This window comes from Schistocerca serialis, chromosome 10 (assembly GCF_023864345.2).
Source record: "Schistocerca serialis cubense isolate TAMUIC-IGC-003099 chromosome 10, iqSchSeri2.2, whole genome shotgun sequence".
In the NCBI taxonomy this organism is placed as follows: Eukaryota; Metazoa; Arthropoda; class Insecta; order Orthoptera; family Acrididae; genus Schistocerca; species Schistocerca serialis.
Genome location: NC_064647.1, coordinates 44,999,656 through 45,017,794, shown reverse-complemented (window position 1 = coordinate 45,017,794; position 18,139 = coordinate 44,999,656). Strand labels below are relative to the sequence as shown.

General features: G+C 43.4%; 1 protein-coding gene across 1 annotated transcript; it reads left to right on the top strand.

Moving 5' to 3' along the window:
• Nucleotides 1-15,802: 15,802 nt before the first annotated feature.
• LOC126425170 (uncharacterized) lies at nucleotides 15,803-17,797 on the top strand. Its single transcript, XM_050088121.1, has 2 exons — nucleotides 15,803-16,414; nucleotides 17,321-17,797. The coding sequence occupies exons 1-2, from the start codon at nucleotides 15,827-15,829 to the stop codon at nucleotides 17,774-17,776; spliced, it is 1,044 nt and encodes a 347-aa protein (XP_049944078.1). The 5' UTR covers nucleotides 15,803-15,826; the 3' UTR covers nucleotides 17,777-17,797.
• The last annotated feature ends 342 nt before the right edge of the window (nucleotides 17,798-18,139 follow it).

The following is an 18,139-nucleotide window of genomic DNA, read 5'->3' as shown; positions in this document are numbered from 1 at the left end:
TTATATATACCTTCGGTAAGACAGTCATGTTGCACGAAGTGTGCGTAAACAAGGTGGAACATATCGCGATATACAATGCTATCCTCAATAGAGGACCTAAAAGCGGTACCCCCGCGTTATTCAAGGATGGAACTGTACCTAGACGTGTTAAAAAGTTAGGAAGTGGACGAGGAATTTCTGCCGAAACAGACACAGCTCGGTTCGCAAGCCACACTGGCTGAAATTATCTTCTTTCAGGAAAACGTAGTTGATTTAATCAACTCCGCGAAACAAAACTCCAACCTTGCTGGTGATTTCAGCTGTTTCTTTTCGCCGCCGACCAATCACCCGATCCCAACGTAGGATTAGATCTGGGAGACTTAGTGAAGGAATTGCATCTCGTTGACATCTTGCACAGCTAGCCAAGAGGGAAACCAGGGTTCACCTATATTATTAGCCACTCTATGAGCAGAATAGACCAAATCTACGTCTCTAGTACCGTGAAAAAGAGTTTATTCAGCGCAGAAACTTGTCCTGTCAGTTTTTCTGCTCTTTTGGCAATTGTGTCTAATATTAACATGCCAAGGCAAAGGACATTTAGGGGTGGGAGTGTGTGGAAATTCAATATCTCACACCTGATGGGCACAGCTTGAGCACGAGTTAAATTGAGGTTGGTAAATGTGCTTAAGGAACATACGGCGCTGCAGAACTAAGCTGGAATGGTGGGTAACACACAGAAAACCTAATATACGAAATTTACTAAAAAGTTATGCTTTTCAAAAGAAATGGTGGGAAACACACACAATGGACTTCTACTTCCGGTGTCTAAGAGAATTACATGGAGATGCTGCAAATATGCCACGTCACATCATGGAAATAAAACGGGTCAAAGCCAAAATAACGCTGTGAAACGTCAACAAATATAGGGAGTTAAAATAAGATCGAGAGACAAAAGCGACGTCGAGCATGAAATGATGATTGATGACAACTTATCCACCTACAGTTCACCAAAAATTTTGTCCAACGAGACTATATTCTGCAGAAGACACTGACGACAACGACAATTTAGAGGGTTTTTTAAACTGCACCGAACCGACTATGACGGAAGCAGAAAATGCAGATCTGGACTCTCAGATTACTGAAGAGAACTGTACGAAGCGTTGAAAGGAACCCCAGAAAACAAACACGCTGAACCTGATGGATTACGGGTAGGGTTTTACTTAAAGTACTGGAATCTGATCGGCAGTATGTTGACCGCAGTGCTCAACGAATAATGTACGTCTGCCGCCGGCCGGGATGGCCGAGCGGTTCTAGGCGCTACAGTCTGGAACCGCGCAACCGCTACGGTCGCAGGTTCGAGTCCTGCCTCGGGCATGGATGTGTGTGATGTCCTTAGGTTAGTTGGGTTTCATTAGTTCTAACTTCTAGGGGACTGATGACCTCAGAAGTTAAGTCCCATAGTGCTCAGAGCCATTTTGTACGTCTGCCACACTTCCTTGTGAGTTTTTAGAAGAGCTCATAATGTTGATCCCTAAAGAGAACTGCGCTAATGATTTGAAAAACACTCGTCCTAAATAGCTTCTAAACGCTGACTACGAAACTAGCTGTTGTATTGCTTCATCGACTGAACACCGTTGTTGGTCTCCTCATAGGTCAGTATCAGACGCGTACCGTCCCAAGGAGGACAATACAGCAAGCGCTGTAGGATTACCGTGATCTAACGGCTGTCGCTTCGGCATCCAAGTGCAGAGTGACCATCATGTTGTTAGACATAGATAAAGCGTTTGACAGGGTCCATCACAACTACCTTCTACGTGTCATGTCGAAAATGAGATTGAAGCCATTTTTTTTGTAAATCAGGAGATTATACATTAATGTAACTTCAAGAATTCTTGTAAATGGACAATTAACATAAAGAATTCCCATTCTAGCGTCGATACGACAAGGCTGCCCCCTCTCGATACTACTGTTCTCAATATCAAACGAGCAAGTTCTACGACCACTATCTGAGAAGCTTAATGGAAATGAAACTGGAGGCAACAAATATGTTTGTAGATGTTACAGAGACGACCTGGCAATGTACATGTCTGATCCAACCGATGTTATGAAGATACAAGACGTGATTCAAACATGTAGTTACTATTATGGAGCTAAAGTCAATGTAAGTAAATCCAGCATTTTGCAGTTAGGTCGAGGGATATGATTCATTGAAACTGGACCAGTAGAAAAGCAAATAGCATCAAACTTCTAGGGATGTGGTTTAGCAAATGTCCTACGATTAGCCGCATCCGGTAGGGGCACGATCTACAGCATCTTGTCACGGTCCGCAAGACTGTCCCCGTCGGAGGTTCGAGTCCTCCCTCAGGCATGGGTGTGTGTTATCCTTGGTGTAAGTTAGATTAAGTAGAGCGTAAGCTTAGGGACCGATGACCCCAGCAATTTGATCCCATAAGACCTTACCACAAATTTCCAATTTCCTACCAAGACAACAGCCTTGAATTTGAAAATGAAGCTCAGTAACATCTGAGCGATATTAAGAAAGAATTCCACTCGTCTTCTAGTAATAACAGAAAAAAATCACGCTGATAAATCATGCTATGCTACCTAAGGTGTACTCACTAGCAAGTATTTTCCCCTTGCCTCCAACAATACAGAAACGCAATGAATCTGTTCCAGCGTGGTTCTCATGGACATGGTGTGTCCTTATAGTTAATTACCAAACCATGAATCTACCTGAAACAAATGATGGCTCTAGGCTCACCAGCGTTAGAGATAAATGCAGAGCTCTGTTGATATTTAGGACAGCAAATGTCCTAGCAACAGGTGACGGAAATCCCACAGCAGACGTTGTGAATGCTGCGTCTCCTCCAGATAGCAGGTTTCCAGCTATGGTCGGCCATATTAACTATAAGTTGTTGCATATTAAAACATATATTATGGAGAAAAGCTACGTTAGATAAAGGGTAAGGAACTGAACAAGCAAGGAAGTCAATAAAGTGCTGGCAGAAGATAAGTGTGTAAGCAAATTAGCAAAGAACTTCCCCACAATCACTTGGAGTAAAGTTTGGCAAAATGTTCATGTTACAACCTTACTGTCGCATGTATGAGCAACGTGATTCAAATGGTTCTAAGCACTATGGGACTTAACATCTGAAGTCATCAGTCCCATAGACTCAGAACTACTTAAACCTAACTGACCTAAGGACATCACACACATTCATGCCCGAGGCATGATTCGAACCTGCAAGTGTAGCAGCAGTGTTGTTCCGTACTGAAGCGCCTAGAAAAATGGTTCAAATGGCTCTGAGCACTATGGGACTTAACATCTGTGGTCATCAGTCCCCTAGAACTTAGAACTACTTAAACCTAACTAACCTAAGGACATCCCACACATCCATGCCCGAGGCAGGATTCGAACCTGGGACCGTAGCAGTCGTGCGGTTCCGGACTGAGCGCCTAGAACCGGAAGCGCCTAGAACCGCTCGACCACAGTGGCCGGCAGCTACATGGTATTGCGCTTTATACAACACCACAAGCACAAATGAGCGTCTATTCAGGATCGGCTTGTCCAATACTGGACTGTCGGAACACTGATACACTCCACCACCGTTTTATTTGCAGCGCTGCTAACGAGATATGGAAATGGACACGACATACACTTGCCATCATGATCTGTACGACTGACAATAATATATGTGCTGGCTTAAGCTGTCGCTAGCGCACCAATCGGCAAACAGGTTGCGAGAAGATCGATAGTAAGCACAAGCAATGCACCTATGAAGAGAGAGGCCAAAAACAGACTCGCAGGGGACGCGCAGCCAATGGCCTCTCGGCCGCCAGTATTTAGATAGCCGCTGTAGACCAGAGGGCCTGGTCAATCCTGGGCAGTCATCCAGTGAGTCAACGAGTCGAGTCATCAGTCGCAGCCCAAAGGGAATTGCATTCGCAGTTAGCTCAACCTCTAACTCGGAGTCAGTCAGTACCTAGTGACCAGGGTAGTGTGCATAGCGGGACGTGTACTTCACCAGCAGTGAGGCTAACGTGGACTATTACAGAAGAACTGGTACCACAACACCTGGACAGTCTTAAGTGACTTCTTGTTCTTATGAATAAAGAACCTTGTTAATACAAGCGTGCAGTTTGTGTTATAGAAGAAGATACCGGCCACCAAACAACATTGTCTCCTTGCTTCCCAGGGTACAAGCCTACTGTGACAATGAGTCGACACAAAAACTGGCGGCGAGTATAATTCAGTGCAGATTTACTTGCTTTTCTTGTGTTTTTACTTGTAGGACTGTTCGTATTCAAGTATTGCTAATCTCTTATTGTATTCTTACATGTATTCCAGGAGGGGAGTCGCAGAACTAATCAAATTTCTCTTTTCAGAGGCTTTGATTGCTTTTTTGGTATAACATATTTGTGTAAGCCATGGCTACCCCACCCCCTCTAACCCAGCCCCAGCGCCTCAGCCGCAGACGGCCAATGTGATGGATCTAACACAAGCTTTTCAGTTTCAGAGCCAACAAATCGCTGCTTTGATGACGACAGCAAAACAACTTGTGGCTGCACAAGCCACGTCAGCCACACAACAGCAACCGACCGATGGACTAGCGCAACAAGTGCCGCTGACCAGCATACCGGCGTTCCGGCAATTTAACGACACGGAAGAGGAATGGCTCGAATACCTGATACAGTTCCAAGCACATTATCAATTTCATAGTGTAGAAGGTGCTGTATAGCTACCTACAATACTTTCTTCTGATTGAGGGGCCCCCATTGGTCAGGTTAATACAAAAACTATTCTCAACTGTATCTCCCTCCAGCACAGGCTCATCCAAGAATTGCGCCCAGCGGGCGCACGGCAGTGTAGTTGAGCGCCCCGGCCGCGACCGTGTGTCGCTAGTGTCGGCATAGGAGCGAGAGAGAGAGAGAGAGAGAGCTGAGCGAGTGAGACTGCACAGCACTGCTCTGCGGTGGACTGTCCCGCGGTCAGATCCAAAGAAAACAAAATAACAGAGGAAGCGCACCTCTGTAAAAGAGGCCGATGAGCAGTAAAACAAGCAAACCATTTACCGTTTAGGTAACAACTAGTGATCGTGTGGCAGAGTTACTACGCAAAGCTTTAGAAAACAATATGCAAAACAACAATCTAAGAACATCTTTGTTGTTTTCTGACCCTCAGGATCATTCTATTAGTACTGCACATGTACACTCGTCATATGTATAATAGGCGTCTTGTGAAAAGTTTATCAGTTTCTTAAATGAACTAGAGTCATAAATATTCTATTTTAGAAATAATTTTACGTAAGGTTCAAATGGCTCCGAGCACTATGGGACTCAACTGCTGAGGTCATTAGTCCCCTAGAACTTAGAACTAGTTAAACCTAACTAACCTAAGGACATCACAAACATCCATGCCCGAGGCGGGATTCGAACCTGCGACCGTGGCGGTCTTGCGGTTCCAGTCTGCAGCGCCTTTAACCGCACGGCCACTCCGGCCGGCTTTTTTAAGTAAGGGATATAGTCTTATTCTTACTGTTAGCAGTTACAAGTAAATATTTTTTATTATACTTCGAGCTACATCTTTTTGTATCCCTTTCCAGAGTTTAGAAATCGGATCCTTAATTTGCTGTTTTCTACGAAATAATTTTAGCCGACCTAGTTTGAAAACTTATTAAAAAATAGGGTTAAGGTTATAAAGCTCTTTAATTCTTACAGTCAACATTGTTGAAGAAGACAATTAACGTTTTACACTTTTTTCTTTATCGAGGAAACGATTTTGTCTATGTTTGGTACAATATTCCGTGAGACTGATAACGTCAAGTCAAATTTTTATCGCCAAGTAATGAACGGTTCTTAGTTTTTGCAAGTTTTAAAAGAGAGAAAAAGCGCTCACAGATATATGTGGAACCAAACATTGGGAGAACTTCGGCCGCGTGCTTCTGCAAAAGAGGATACTTCTCTCCTGGAAGACAATTGTAAAAGTCATCCAAAGTTTGACACATAAGAAAGCGGTCCTTCAGGCGAATATCGCACTGCAGGTCAATCAGCTCTAGTTGAAGCACTTGTGAGACGTCGTCAGCCCGAAGGGAAATTGGGCGAACAAATATATTTAAGGGCGGTTGATGCTCACCTATCTCCAAAAATCTGTTTTCAAACTGTTCTTGTAATTCGCAAATGATTTGAACATAATCTGAAAAATTCACATCTTCTTTAACGCTGTCTAGTGCACGAAAGTGTCCAAAATTCTCGCGCATTTGTTTTTCCCACAAAATAAGTTTTTTGTCTGAAATGCTTGACTCGTCTGCACTAAACTTTTTTAAACCCATCAGGTTCCGATGACTTACTAAACATTTGGCACGATTTTCGACAGCAGTACACAGGAAATTAATTTCCCTCTCAGGTTTAAATAGTGTGGATGCGCCGCTCCTTTTTCTTTTTGTCTGCTGGTGTTGACTATTCATATCGATCCACTGTAGCCTTGCGTCTGTTGACTATCGGCTTTGTATCGCTGTTGACGGCTGCTGGTGCAGCGGTTCGTCGTCTGTACGAAGCGCGCGTACAGCGGCATGGCGAGGCTCGGCGGGCGGCCCGTACAGCCAGCTGAGCGGCACGGCTCGGCCACTGCGACAACACACGAATTCGCCCGAGGCGCTGGCCGCGGGCGATCGCGGGCGCTGGCGCCCCAGGGGCACAGTTTGGACGAGCCTGCTCTAGCACTACAGAAGAAATTTGATTTAATACGAGCATTCTTATCTTAAAAGTAAGATATGAATCCTTAATATTGTATTGTATGTTAACCGGGGGTCTAGAAACGACGGAGGGGCTCCGTCCCCGCCGCAGCCGCAGTGGTCCACAACCCTACAACGACCACTGCAGTCCACTTCACCCCTCCGCCGCCCCACACCGAACCACTCTTTCAGGGTTACTGTGCGGTTCGCCCCCCGGTGGACCCCCCCCCCCCCCCTCCACCCATTGAACGTCTCACATCAGACGAGCCCTATGTTTGCGTGGTAGAGTAATGGTGGTGTATGCGTATGTGGAGAACTTGTTTGCACTGCGATTGCAGACATAGTGTAACTGAGGTGGAATAAGGGGAACCAGCCTGCATTCGCCGAGACAGATGGGAATCCGCCTAAAAACCGTCCACAGACTGGCCAGCTCACCGGACCTCGACACAAGTCTGCCAGGCGTATTTGTGCCGGGGACCAGACACTCCTTCCCAGTCTGGAAAGCCGTGGGTTCTACCGACGCACGGCTAACCGGGTGGGCATCCTTAGCATTCTTTTATATACACATAAGGAATATGTTTAAATTTTCAGGAAGTCTGTTCATTTATGGGTGCATAACTCACTGTAAGTGTACATAGAACATGTTTTATTTTTCGAGGAATGTAAGAATGCATTTCAGCTCTAAGGCAACAGAGATACCTGAAACCACCATTTCTGTTTGATTGTTATAGTATCATCTGAGTTTGTTTCTCTGTCGAAGGCCACATATGAAAAAAAGAAAAAAAGTTCTAGCAGAGATCTTCATCATTATCAGCGCCAACGAAGATGGAAATGTGCACCTCCTGGCGAGTGGCGCGCTCCATGTTAGGAGAAGTGGAATTAGTAAACAAAGAAAGAATAGTCCTTCACGCATGTCAATTAATTGTACTTGAAAACAAGTGCATTGAAGCCAGGTGTGTGTGTGTGTGTGTGTGTGTGTGTGTGTGTGTGTGTGTGTGTGTGTGTGTGTGTGTGTGTGTGCGTGCGTGTGTGTGTGTATAAAGTGTGGTATAATGGTTAGCACTCTGAATCCAAAGGAAACAAAAGTCGGTAGAGCGCATGCCTGCAAAAGGCAACGATTCCGATTCGATTATCAGTCCGGCATGCAGTTTTAACCTGCCAAGGAGTTTCATATCAGCGTACACTCCGATGCTGTATGAAAATTTCATCTTTGAAACATCCTACAAGCTATGGTTAAGCCATAACTCCGCAGTATTCTTTTTTCCAAGATGCATGTTTCGCAGTAGAGCTTCTATGAACTTTGGAAAGTAGGAAATGAGGTATCTCCGCAAGCAAAGCTGTGAGAAGGGGTCGTGAGTTGGGTAGCTCAACTCCAAGAAAACAAGAATAGATCCCTCAACTGCTTCCAAAGAGTGCAGTTTATAAATACCGGTATGTATGTTCTTAGTAGAAATTGTTACCGAAACCCACTGACACTGCTCACAAGCTTCTTGTTGCTATGTATATATATATATAATTTTTTTTGAGAAAAAATGTATGTACACTACTGGAAATTGCTACACCGGGTATTCATTGGACAAATATATTATACTAGAACTGACATGTGATTCCATTTTTACGCAATTTTGGTGCATAGATCCTGAGAAATTAGTACCCAGAACAACCACCTCTGGCCGTAATAACGGCCTTGCTACGCCTGGGCATTGAGTCAAACAGAGCTTGGATGGCGTGTACAGGTGCAGCTGCCCATGCAGTTTCAACACGATACCACAGATCATCAAGAGTAGTGACCGGCGTATTGTGATGAGCCAGTTGCTCGGCCACCATTGACCAGACGTTTGCAATTGGTGAGAGATCTGGAGAATATGCTGGCCAGGACAGCAGTCGAACATTTTCTTTATCCAGAAAGGCCCGTACAGGACCTGCAACATGCGGTCGTGCATTATCCTGCTGAAATGTAGGGTTTCGCTGGGATCGAGTGAAGGGTAGAGCCAAGGTCGTAACACATCTGAAATGTAACATCCACTGTTCAAAGTGCCGTCAATGCGAACAAGAGGTGACCGAGACGTGTAACCAATGGAATCCCATACCATCACGCCGGGTGATACGCCCGTATGGCGATGACGAAAATACGCTTCCAATGCGCGTTCACCGCGATGTCGCCAAACACGGATGCGACCATCATGATGATGTAAACAGAACCTGCATTCATTCCAAAAACTGACGTTTTGCCACTCGTGCACTCAGGTTCGTCGTTGAGTACACCATCGCAGGCGCTCCTGTCTATGATGCAGCGTCAGGGGTAACCGCAGTCGTGGTCTCCGAGCTGATAGTCCATGCTGCTGCAAACATCCTCGAAATGTTCGTGCAGATGGTGTCTTGCAAACGTCCCCATCTGTTGACTCAGGGATCGAGACGTGGCTGCACGATCCGTTACAGCCATATGGATAAGATGCCTGTCATCTCGACTGCTAGTGATACAAGGCCGTTGGGATCCAGCACGGCGTTCCGTATTACCCTCCCGAACCCACAGATTCTATATTCTGCTAACAGTCATTGGATCTCGGCCAACGCGAGCAGCAATGTCGCGATACGATAAACCGCAATCGCGATAGGCAACAATCCGTCCTTTATCAAAGTCGGAAACGTGATGGTACGCATTTCTCCTCCTTACATGAGGCATCACAACAACGCTTCACCAGGCAACGCCGGTCAACTGCTGTTGGAAACGTTCCTCATGTCAGCACGTTGTAGGCGTCGCCATCGGCGCCAACGTTGTGTGAATGCTCTGAAAAGCTAATCATTTGCATATCACAGCATCTTCTTCCTGTCGGTTAAATTTCGGGTCTGTAGCACGTCGTCTTCGTGGTGTAGCAATTTTAATGGCCAGTAGTGTATGAGGATGTACGCACTCAGCGTCTTGCTGTCTTCATACATAGAACATCCAAAATAATCGGCAGCAACCAGACTGGGATATCCGACAGACTATTCACCTCCGTAATACCTCAGGATGTGAGGCCGCCAATCAACGTTGGGCACACCAACCAAAGGCTGGGATACGTCAGCGTCTACTTCACGGAAACCAACTGCCTGTTCCTGTCACCTCATCATTTTAGTACCTCTACACTTTACTTTGAACTCACAAAGAGACAACAACGAAATCCGATCGAAAAGAAAAACCCGTGTAAAACACGGAAACGTATATAGGCGAGCATCACCCCGTTCTTATGTCGGTCATAGCTGCTGTATGGTATGACATTGTAAATAAAAAGATCTCTACAGGCGCAAAATGCATAAAATTAAACTACGCCCTACACCATACTGTAACCAGTGTCAGTTCATAGACACAATGGCTCACACCTTCGTTTGCGGGGAGAACATCGTGATATGGAACAGGAAGAGGAAAAAGTTATCGATTATTAACAGGACGACAGAGAATGCGATCACTGTGGACGATGTGTTACACTCGGACTAGCACTTGTTCCTTGCCGCGAAGAACAATGGTTCAAATGGCTCTGAGCACTATGGGACTTAACTGCTGTGGTCATCAGTCCCCTAGAACTTAGAACTACTTAAACCTAACTAACCTAAGGACATCACACACATCCATGCCCGAGGCAGGATTCGAACCTGCGACCGTAGCAGTCGCGCGAACAATAGTTATACCTGGCCCTCGGACAACGTGCGTACTACATTGTCACCCAACAGCGTGCACGCCTCAAAGCATTCACTTTGTAAATAAGTTCAGGAGCAACATCGTAATTTGAAAAAACATTCTAAGTACAAACAGTTGTTCCAAAACGTTTTTATTTGCGTTTTACCTCAAAACTGACAGTCATTCCACATTGTATTACTTCATGTTCGGAAAAGCAACTTACACATAGCTGACGAGCGCAAGCCTGACTAAGTCACATGTACACACGCCATTCGAGGAAACTATAAATAGTCAAACGAGAAATGTTATGCAATTTGCTGGATAAATCTTTTTTTTTTGCTTTTATTTTCTTTATTTTAAACTAATGATTGCATATTGTTGCGAAGTAAATTTCATTTCCAAATGGTGAGAAGCTACCACCACAGGAGAAGCAACTTTCCTTCCGTTTCTTTACGTTTATTTGTTGTGAATAGCATTCATCCACTACATTCATTTGGATATTAAGAGAAGAAACCCATTACATGAACGTGATACCCTCCTCATATTCTGATGCGCCCAAGCTGGGAGAAAGGATCTTTCAGAGCGTGACGCTGAGAGTTCAGAGAAGATAAACAGAGAAATCCAAACTCGGGAAACCAGAGTGTGGATACATACTTGCCACGAAATGGAAAACCAAGAAACTACCCTTCGAGAAGACCAATTTGAAGCAGTCACTGAGCTGGGATTTCTCGTGCAGCGAAGGAGAGCGTAGACGGCTGCGGCTACACTTCCCGCGGATACAACATTCACCTGTTCCGCCGCCGGTAGCTGAGTGGTACACCGGCACAGTAGCTCAGCGTGTTCGGTCAGACGGTTAGCTACCCTCTGTAATAAAAAAAAAAAAATGTTAGTGAACGGATCAACGAACAACCTGAACGGGTGTCATGAGACGTCCGCCCCGAAAGTATACAACGGACAAAACAGAACAAAATGAGATCAACAAAGGTCAGCGCGACACAATGTCAATCCTAAGGGCCCGGGTTCGATTGCCGGCTGGGTCAGTGATTTTCTCCGCTCAGGGTGTTGTGTTGTCCCAATTATAATAATTTCATCCTCATCGACGCCCAAGTCGCCGAAGTGGCGTCAACTCGAAAGACTTGCACCCGGCGAACGGTCTACCCGACGGGAGGCCCCACTCACACGACATTTATTTAACACCCACCTGGTCGACGGCTGTCCTTGGTAAGAAGAAGCCTGAAGCTGTACGTCTCCCGCAGCGATTGCGATCTTACAGTGAAATAATGAAATGAATACTGAATGTCATGTACGTCTTTAAAAGTGTAATCAGTCTGCTGTTGGCCACTCTTGAACGACTTTCACTTTCAGGGGAGTTGGAACGTCCTATCCCGATAATGTTAAATTTATTGACTTGGTTTCCCTGTATTTCAGGAACTACTGTAGCCATTGACATGAAGCTTTTACAGGGCATTAAACTGTATGTTCTGTGTCTACTGATCTACAATAATTGCATTTCAGCAACTGCTTTCGAAAATACAATTTTTTAATTACACGGTTAGAATTTTGTGTACTTTTTTGTACGTTATCCTAAATAATTTTAATTATACATAACATTATGTTCTTCTTTTAGTTCAGTGGACTCAGGATATGTATCTTATTACTCCCTGAAAATTTGAATACTCTACTCGAAGTGGTATCTGAGATTTAGGGAAAATAACAGCAACAGAAAATGTAAATTTTCAGGAGCGGCTTCTAAAGTTTCAAAAGACTGTAACTCACTTAATATATGCTTGACTTTTATTTTTAGTCACTCAGAAGCATCCTACACCATACTGTATATCATCCTCTTGATCTTTTTCCAAGTTTTTTTCTTCTTTCTGGACTCCTCAGTGGCCAACTGTGCTGCATACACTGCTTTATCAGTGCAAGCCTTGTCCATCCGTTCAAGTTCTCTGATGCAGTTTGCTCCAGGATTAATTCCCATATTCTGTTAGCACTTTCACCCTAACAATGTTGCCATTACTGAAAGCAATAACAGCATCACTGACCCCCACATTAGTGTCTTCATTCAAACAAAAACATTTTTTGGTAAGCGAGTCCATGTAAGATATTTGAACGACTCATTGGGATTTTGAGTCTGACCATGCAGACACTTCTTCAGTAATTCAAGATTTTCCAGGTCTCTGTAAATACTTTTTATGATATCCATGACTGCTGCTGAGATGGAATGTTTATGGCTGTATGAACTGTTTGAGTACTCAGCATTGCGGTAATTGCACCATGAATCAGGTGCAGGAGGGCAAAGGTGGTGTACTGGTTTTTCATCAGTTGACAGTCTGTGGAAGAAAGTAGCCCATACTGCCTGCTTCATTTTCAACAAATCCTCAGTATTATTTCTGATGGTCATCCCATAATATTGCTGTACTTCATCAATCATTTTATCTGTCAGGCTGCCTCGTATGATTTTACTATCTGAGAGTTTCTTTCCTCTCAAACTTTGTTTCAACTTCCTCAACCTGGTGCCCATCCTCTTCTCGACATGATTAACACGTTTCAGCCTTCTATATAATAAATTACAGATTTTATTAAATCTTGAAGTAATGCACGTATGAATTTTAACATTTTCAATCTGTGTAGATTATATTTAAAAAATAAAATAAAATACTTTCCATGTGAGTTTATAAGTGATATACGTATATAATTTTATTCGGAAAATGGCAAAAAAAAAAAAAAGAAAAATCACAGTTCAGCGAGAAAATTTACGTGTGCAACGATAAGAATGCAATGTGGGAATGTATTCACATCTGTTGGACGAATGTAATGAAAACAAATTCTCCAAACCGACATTTCACGTTAAGTCACATCCAATGAAAATCTGTAACGCAACCATCTGTGTGGTATGCTTATAATTATGTGTTATTATATTTATGTATTATGTTTATATATGTGTTATGTTTATATTTATGTGTTATTATGTTTTAGGACAATTAATCTGTAAAAAAAAGTTGTAATGAAATCATGAAAACCGTCAGAAGATGAATGATAACGATTCGAAACCGGTAACTGTACCCTTTGAATAAAGGAACTGAAAATAAATTTGTGGCCGGTTGCTGTCTCAACACCATCAACATTTGTCTTCAAATAACAGCCAGGGTCTCCAACCATGTCATCATATGACAAAATTCCATTCGAACATGTGCTGATCTGAAGTGCAGCATATCAAGAGAGGTAGGCAACGTACCTACGGACATGCTTCGTTCAGCTGTGCATAATGCAATCCTGCGCTTTCAGACTCTTCTCAACACTGATGCCCGCCATATTGAGCACCGTTTGTAGTAGTAATGGTACTGGCATGTTACGGTATGATGTACCGTAGCTGCACCTTAAAAGTGTTTCAAATAAATTGATTATGCATTATTTCTCTTCCCCACGTCCTTGACATTAATGCTACCCAAGTTTGGTACTCGTACGGTAATTAGTTTCCGTTTTAAACAGGAAAGTTTAATTACAACCACTCGGTAGAATGTTGTGGCACTATTGATAAGCGTCAGTTCATTGAGATGCATGTCTCATGTGTCATTCATAATTGCTTTAAATTCATCACAGTCTGAATTCTATTCCTGTCAGTTGTACTAATAATATCAGTAATTACCAGGATGAAGCCATCTACTTTTATATGAATTCCTTCTCTTCCCCAGTGCCTGCTTTGCATGTAATATTTTCTGTAGTTTTCAGAGGAGAAAACAAGTGTGATGGGCAGAGTATGTGCTCGTGGCTAGTAAATACCACAGCCCAAGATTTGTTCGGTCCAGGCGCCCGCGCACTGCTTTCTGGCAGTGATTCACGTAACATACACTGCACATTATGGGGATCAGGCCTAGATTCACAAAAGCTGTATATAGCAGTGCGATGAGCTCCTTTGTTCATGCAGTCTTGCCTTTACAAGCAGCGCCATCTGGGCAAAACACATTTCATAAGAACTGTGTTTTCTGTCGACATTTCACCTTCTGATAATGCTGTGCAGGGGGAAGTCAGTAACAGACGGAGATTTCTGTGTTCTTTGAAAAGCGAATTAGCTGTATTGTGTTCAGGAATTCTTTTTCCTTTGGGAACTGGTGAGCCAAATTTTCGGTACCGCTTAACAGGAGGTGAATTTTAAGCGAACTCCTCTCTGGTTAATATTAACAAAACAGTAGAGAAGGGGAAGTCAGGACACCAGTTTGTGAGAAATGTGAACGTGAACACTAGCGTATTGGCTGAGGTGGAAAACTTAGGTGAAGAGTTGGAACTGTGTAAGAACTGCGCAATTGGTACTGAAATGATTGACTAACATTGTAAAACATTTTGCTGTGCGGGGAGATAGTTGAGATATTAAAAAATTACATTGGCTGCATTTAGCAGAGCCTTTTCCATTGGCGTGTTGCAATTGTGCAGACTTGTGGAGTGGAAAGAGAAGTCTGTAGAGAATACGTTCTGCGGCAAAAGACAAACGACGCACCACAAAGGAATTATTTGAATGGGACGGAAATCGGTAGACACGATGTACTTGTACAAACAAACAAACGATTACTATTTGAGAAAAATTGGATGATTTATTCAAAATAAAGGAAGAGCTCCACAAACTGAGCAAGTCAATAAAGTGTTGGTCCATCTCTGGCCTTACACTAGCATTCATTCAGGTTGGCATTGATTGATAGTGTTTTTGGATGTCCTCCTGAGGGATATTGTACCAAATTGTGCCCAATTTGCACATTAGATTCTCAAAATCCGGAGATGGTGAGAGGGCTCTGCCCATAACCCTCCACACATTTTCAGTTGGGGATAGATCCGGCAAGCACGAAGACAAGTGGTACAAACTTTGTGTGTTCAGGCATTATCATGCTGAAATGTACCCCAGGATGGCCTGCCACGAAGGGTAACAAAACGGGGCGTAGAATATCTTTGAAGAACCGGTGTACTGTAAGGATGTCGCGGAAGACAACCAAAGAAGTCCTCCTATAGGATGAAATGGGACACCAGACCATCACTCTTGCTATATGAAGATGTCCGAAAGAACAGATACCATCTTCATATAGTTAAGGTTAACTGGCCATTGACCTTCTTCTGTGCAGATGCCCCGGCGGAGGTTCGAGTCCTCCCTCGGGCATGGGTGTGTGTGTTTGTCCTCAAGATAATTTAGCTTAAGTAGTGTGTAACCTTAGCGACTGATGACCTTAGCAGTTAAGTCCCATAAGATTTCACACACATTCGCATCAACCCCTGTCGACAGCTTAGGGCCTTGATTTAATTATCATTTCATTCTAGAGAGGTGCACGGTCACCGATGGTATCTGTTCTTTTGAAAACATCCTAAAGAACAGATACCATCTTCATATAGTTAAGGCAAACTGGCCATTGACCTTCTTCTGTGTGGATGCACACGCATTACCTGAACTCTTAAGCCGCGTACACACTGAGACTGAAACATGTTTTCAAAACATGTTTCCGGTAGCTTGATGTGGACACCATTTGGAAACATGTTTCGAAACATGTTTGGAAACACAGAAACATCTATCCGTAGCAGTGTCGGTACAGATCAAAGGAAACAATGTTTCCGGCTAGCTACCACTTGTCACCGCTGCACGGCGCTAGCGTATGTGTGTGTGTGTCGTCAACTTTTTAGCGGTGTTCTGTTTACTGTCGTTTTCATTTTCGCTTTGTTTTGTAGAATAATGGAGTGGTCAAGGCAACAAATTGTCGATTTAATTGCAATGTACCAGGAGGAGGATTGTTTATGGAACGTCCGGAGCAAGGATTACAAAAATACCCTTAAAAAACACGATGCTCTTGCAAAAATTGCAACAGCCTTTAGCACGGACAAGGGAAGTGTTGAGAAGAAAATACGATCGCTAGTGGTTGCGTACAGGCGCGAGAAAAGAAAAATTATTGCCAGCAGACCATCTGGTAGTGGTGCAGACACTGCATATGACTCGAACTGGTTCGGCTATCGGCTGCTGCAGTTCTTGGACGATGTACATGAGCCAAAGGAGACAAAAGATACTGTGGAAAATGAGGTACGAAAATTATGCTTGTTTGTCTTTATTTGTATTTTATAGTACACAGTCACATTCACCCATAGTTATTTTGCCACGGTACACTTCCGTGTGGGCTTAAAAAATAATTAGCAAATTCGTCTCGAATTTGTTTATTCGTGGAAGCAGCTTTCCTTGGTATATTCTGTGCTGAAATGAAAACTGATGCAGTGTCATCTCGTCTCCATGTGCCTGGAATCATTTCACCTGTTTGTAAATCGTAGGAATCGAAGCTTCCATGTGGGGAGTACTGGTTCCTTGCCGCAGCATTTCGCCTTAAAAAATTGTGGAGACATACAGCTGTAAGTGTGACAGTTTTTGCCTTTTCCGGTTGTAGCAACATAGGTTTTTTAAACACACGAAAAACTGAAGCCATAATGCCGAAAGTGTTCTCAACAACCATTCTGGCCCTTGAAAGCCTGTAATTAAAAACTCTCTCTTTTGAACCTTTAACATGTTTTCCCGGGTAGGGTTTCATAATGTTTTCCTGTAAGGGAAATGCATCATCTGCTACAAAAACATATGGTAGGGCCTTGGTGCCACCTGGTAAGCATTCGGCATGTGGCAAGTTAAGTTTCTTTTTGTTAATCAACTCATTTATGCTCGCGTTTTTGAACACACCACCATCTGATATTCTGCCTTGGCAGCCGATGTCTGCGTACAAAAAGTTGTAGCTGGCATCGACGACAGCAAGCAGCACAATGCTGAATGAACCTTTATAATTGTAATATTCACTTCCACTACCAACAGGGCACTGTAGCACGATATGTTTCCCGTCAATTGCTCCGACACAATGGGGGAACTGAAGAATCTGTGAGAATAAACATGCTGTTTCACTCCAGTCGTTTTCAGTCGCAGGTATCTGAAAGAAAGAAATTTGATTTTCAGGTTTTCGTACATTCGCCAGAGGGCACAATTGAGGACGAAGAGGTTGCAGCTGGACCTTCCAGTCCTCCACCACCAAAAATCAGAAGGATGATGGGCGAGAAAAAAGACATGCAGCAACCCTTCAAGATTGCTACTCAATTGCTAACTAAAGTGCTGCAAAAACAAGAAGACAAGGACGATGAATGCAGTGCGTATGGGCAGTATGTGGCCTCAGTTTTAAGGAAATTGCCCGAGTTACAACGAGCAAAAACAATGGCTATTCTTAATAATGTACTAATGAAACAACATGTAGCGTATTTAGAAAGTGAGCAGTCGAAAAGGGGTATGAATGTAGCAGGGCCATCATCATCAAGTAACAATTCCCCTGTTACATTTACAAGCTATGTAGACAGTGACAGTGACAACGCAGTTGAAGAAGTTGTGTTTGACGAATTATGTAACGTAATTGAGAAATAATAACCTTCGTAAATGTGCTTATTTAACGATGTTTTTCATTTACTTACCTTTACATAATCCTTCAGTACTTCCACCAGAGCTTCACATACTTCGGGTACTACTTTAGATATTGCTTGTTTCGAAATGCGAAATAAATACGCAAGGCTCTGAAATGAATCTCCTGTTGCCAGGAAACGAAGAGTAACTGCAAGCCTTTGGTTGACTGAAATAGCTTTCCTGAAATTCGTGTCTTTTTTTGAAACAAATGGTGATATCATATTTGCCAGATATTCAAAATCGGTAGGTGAGATCCGAGTGAAGTTGCGGAAGCCAGAGCCGTCTTCCATACTCAGCTCACGTAGCAGATTATTTCCGCTAGTTCTT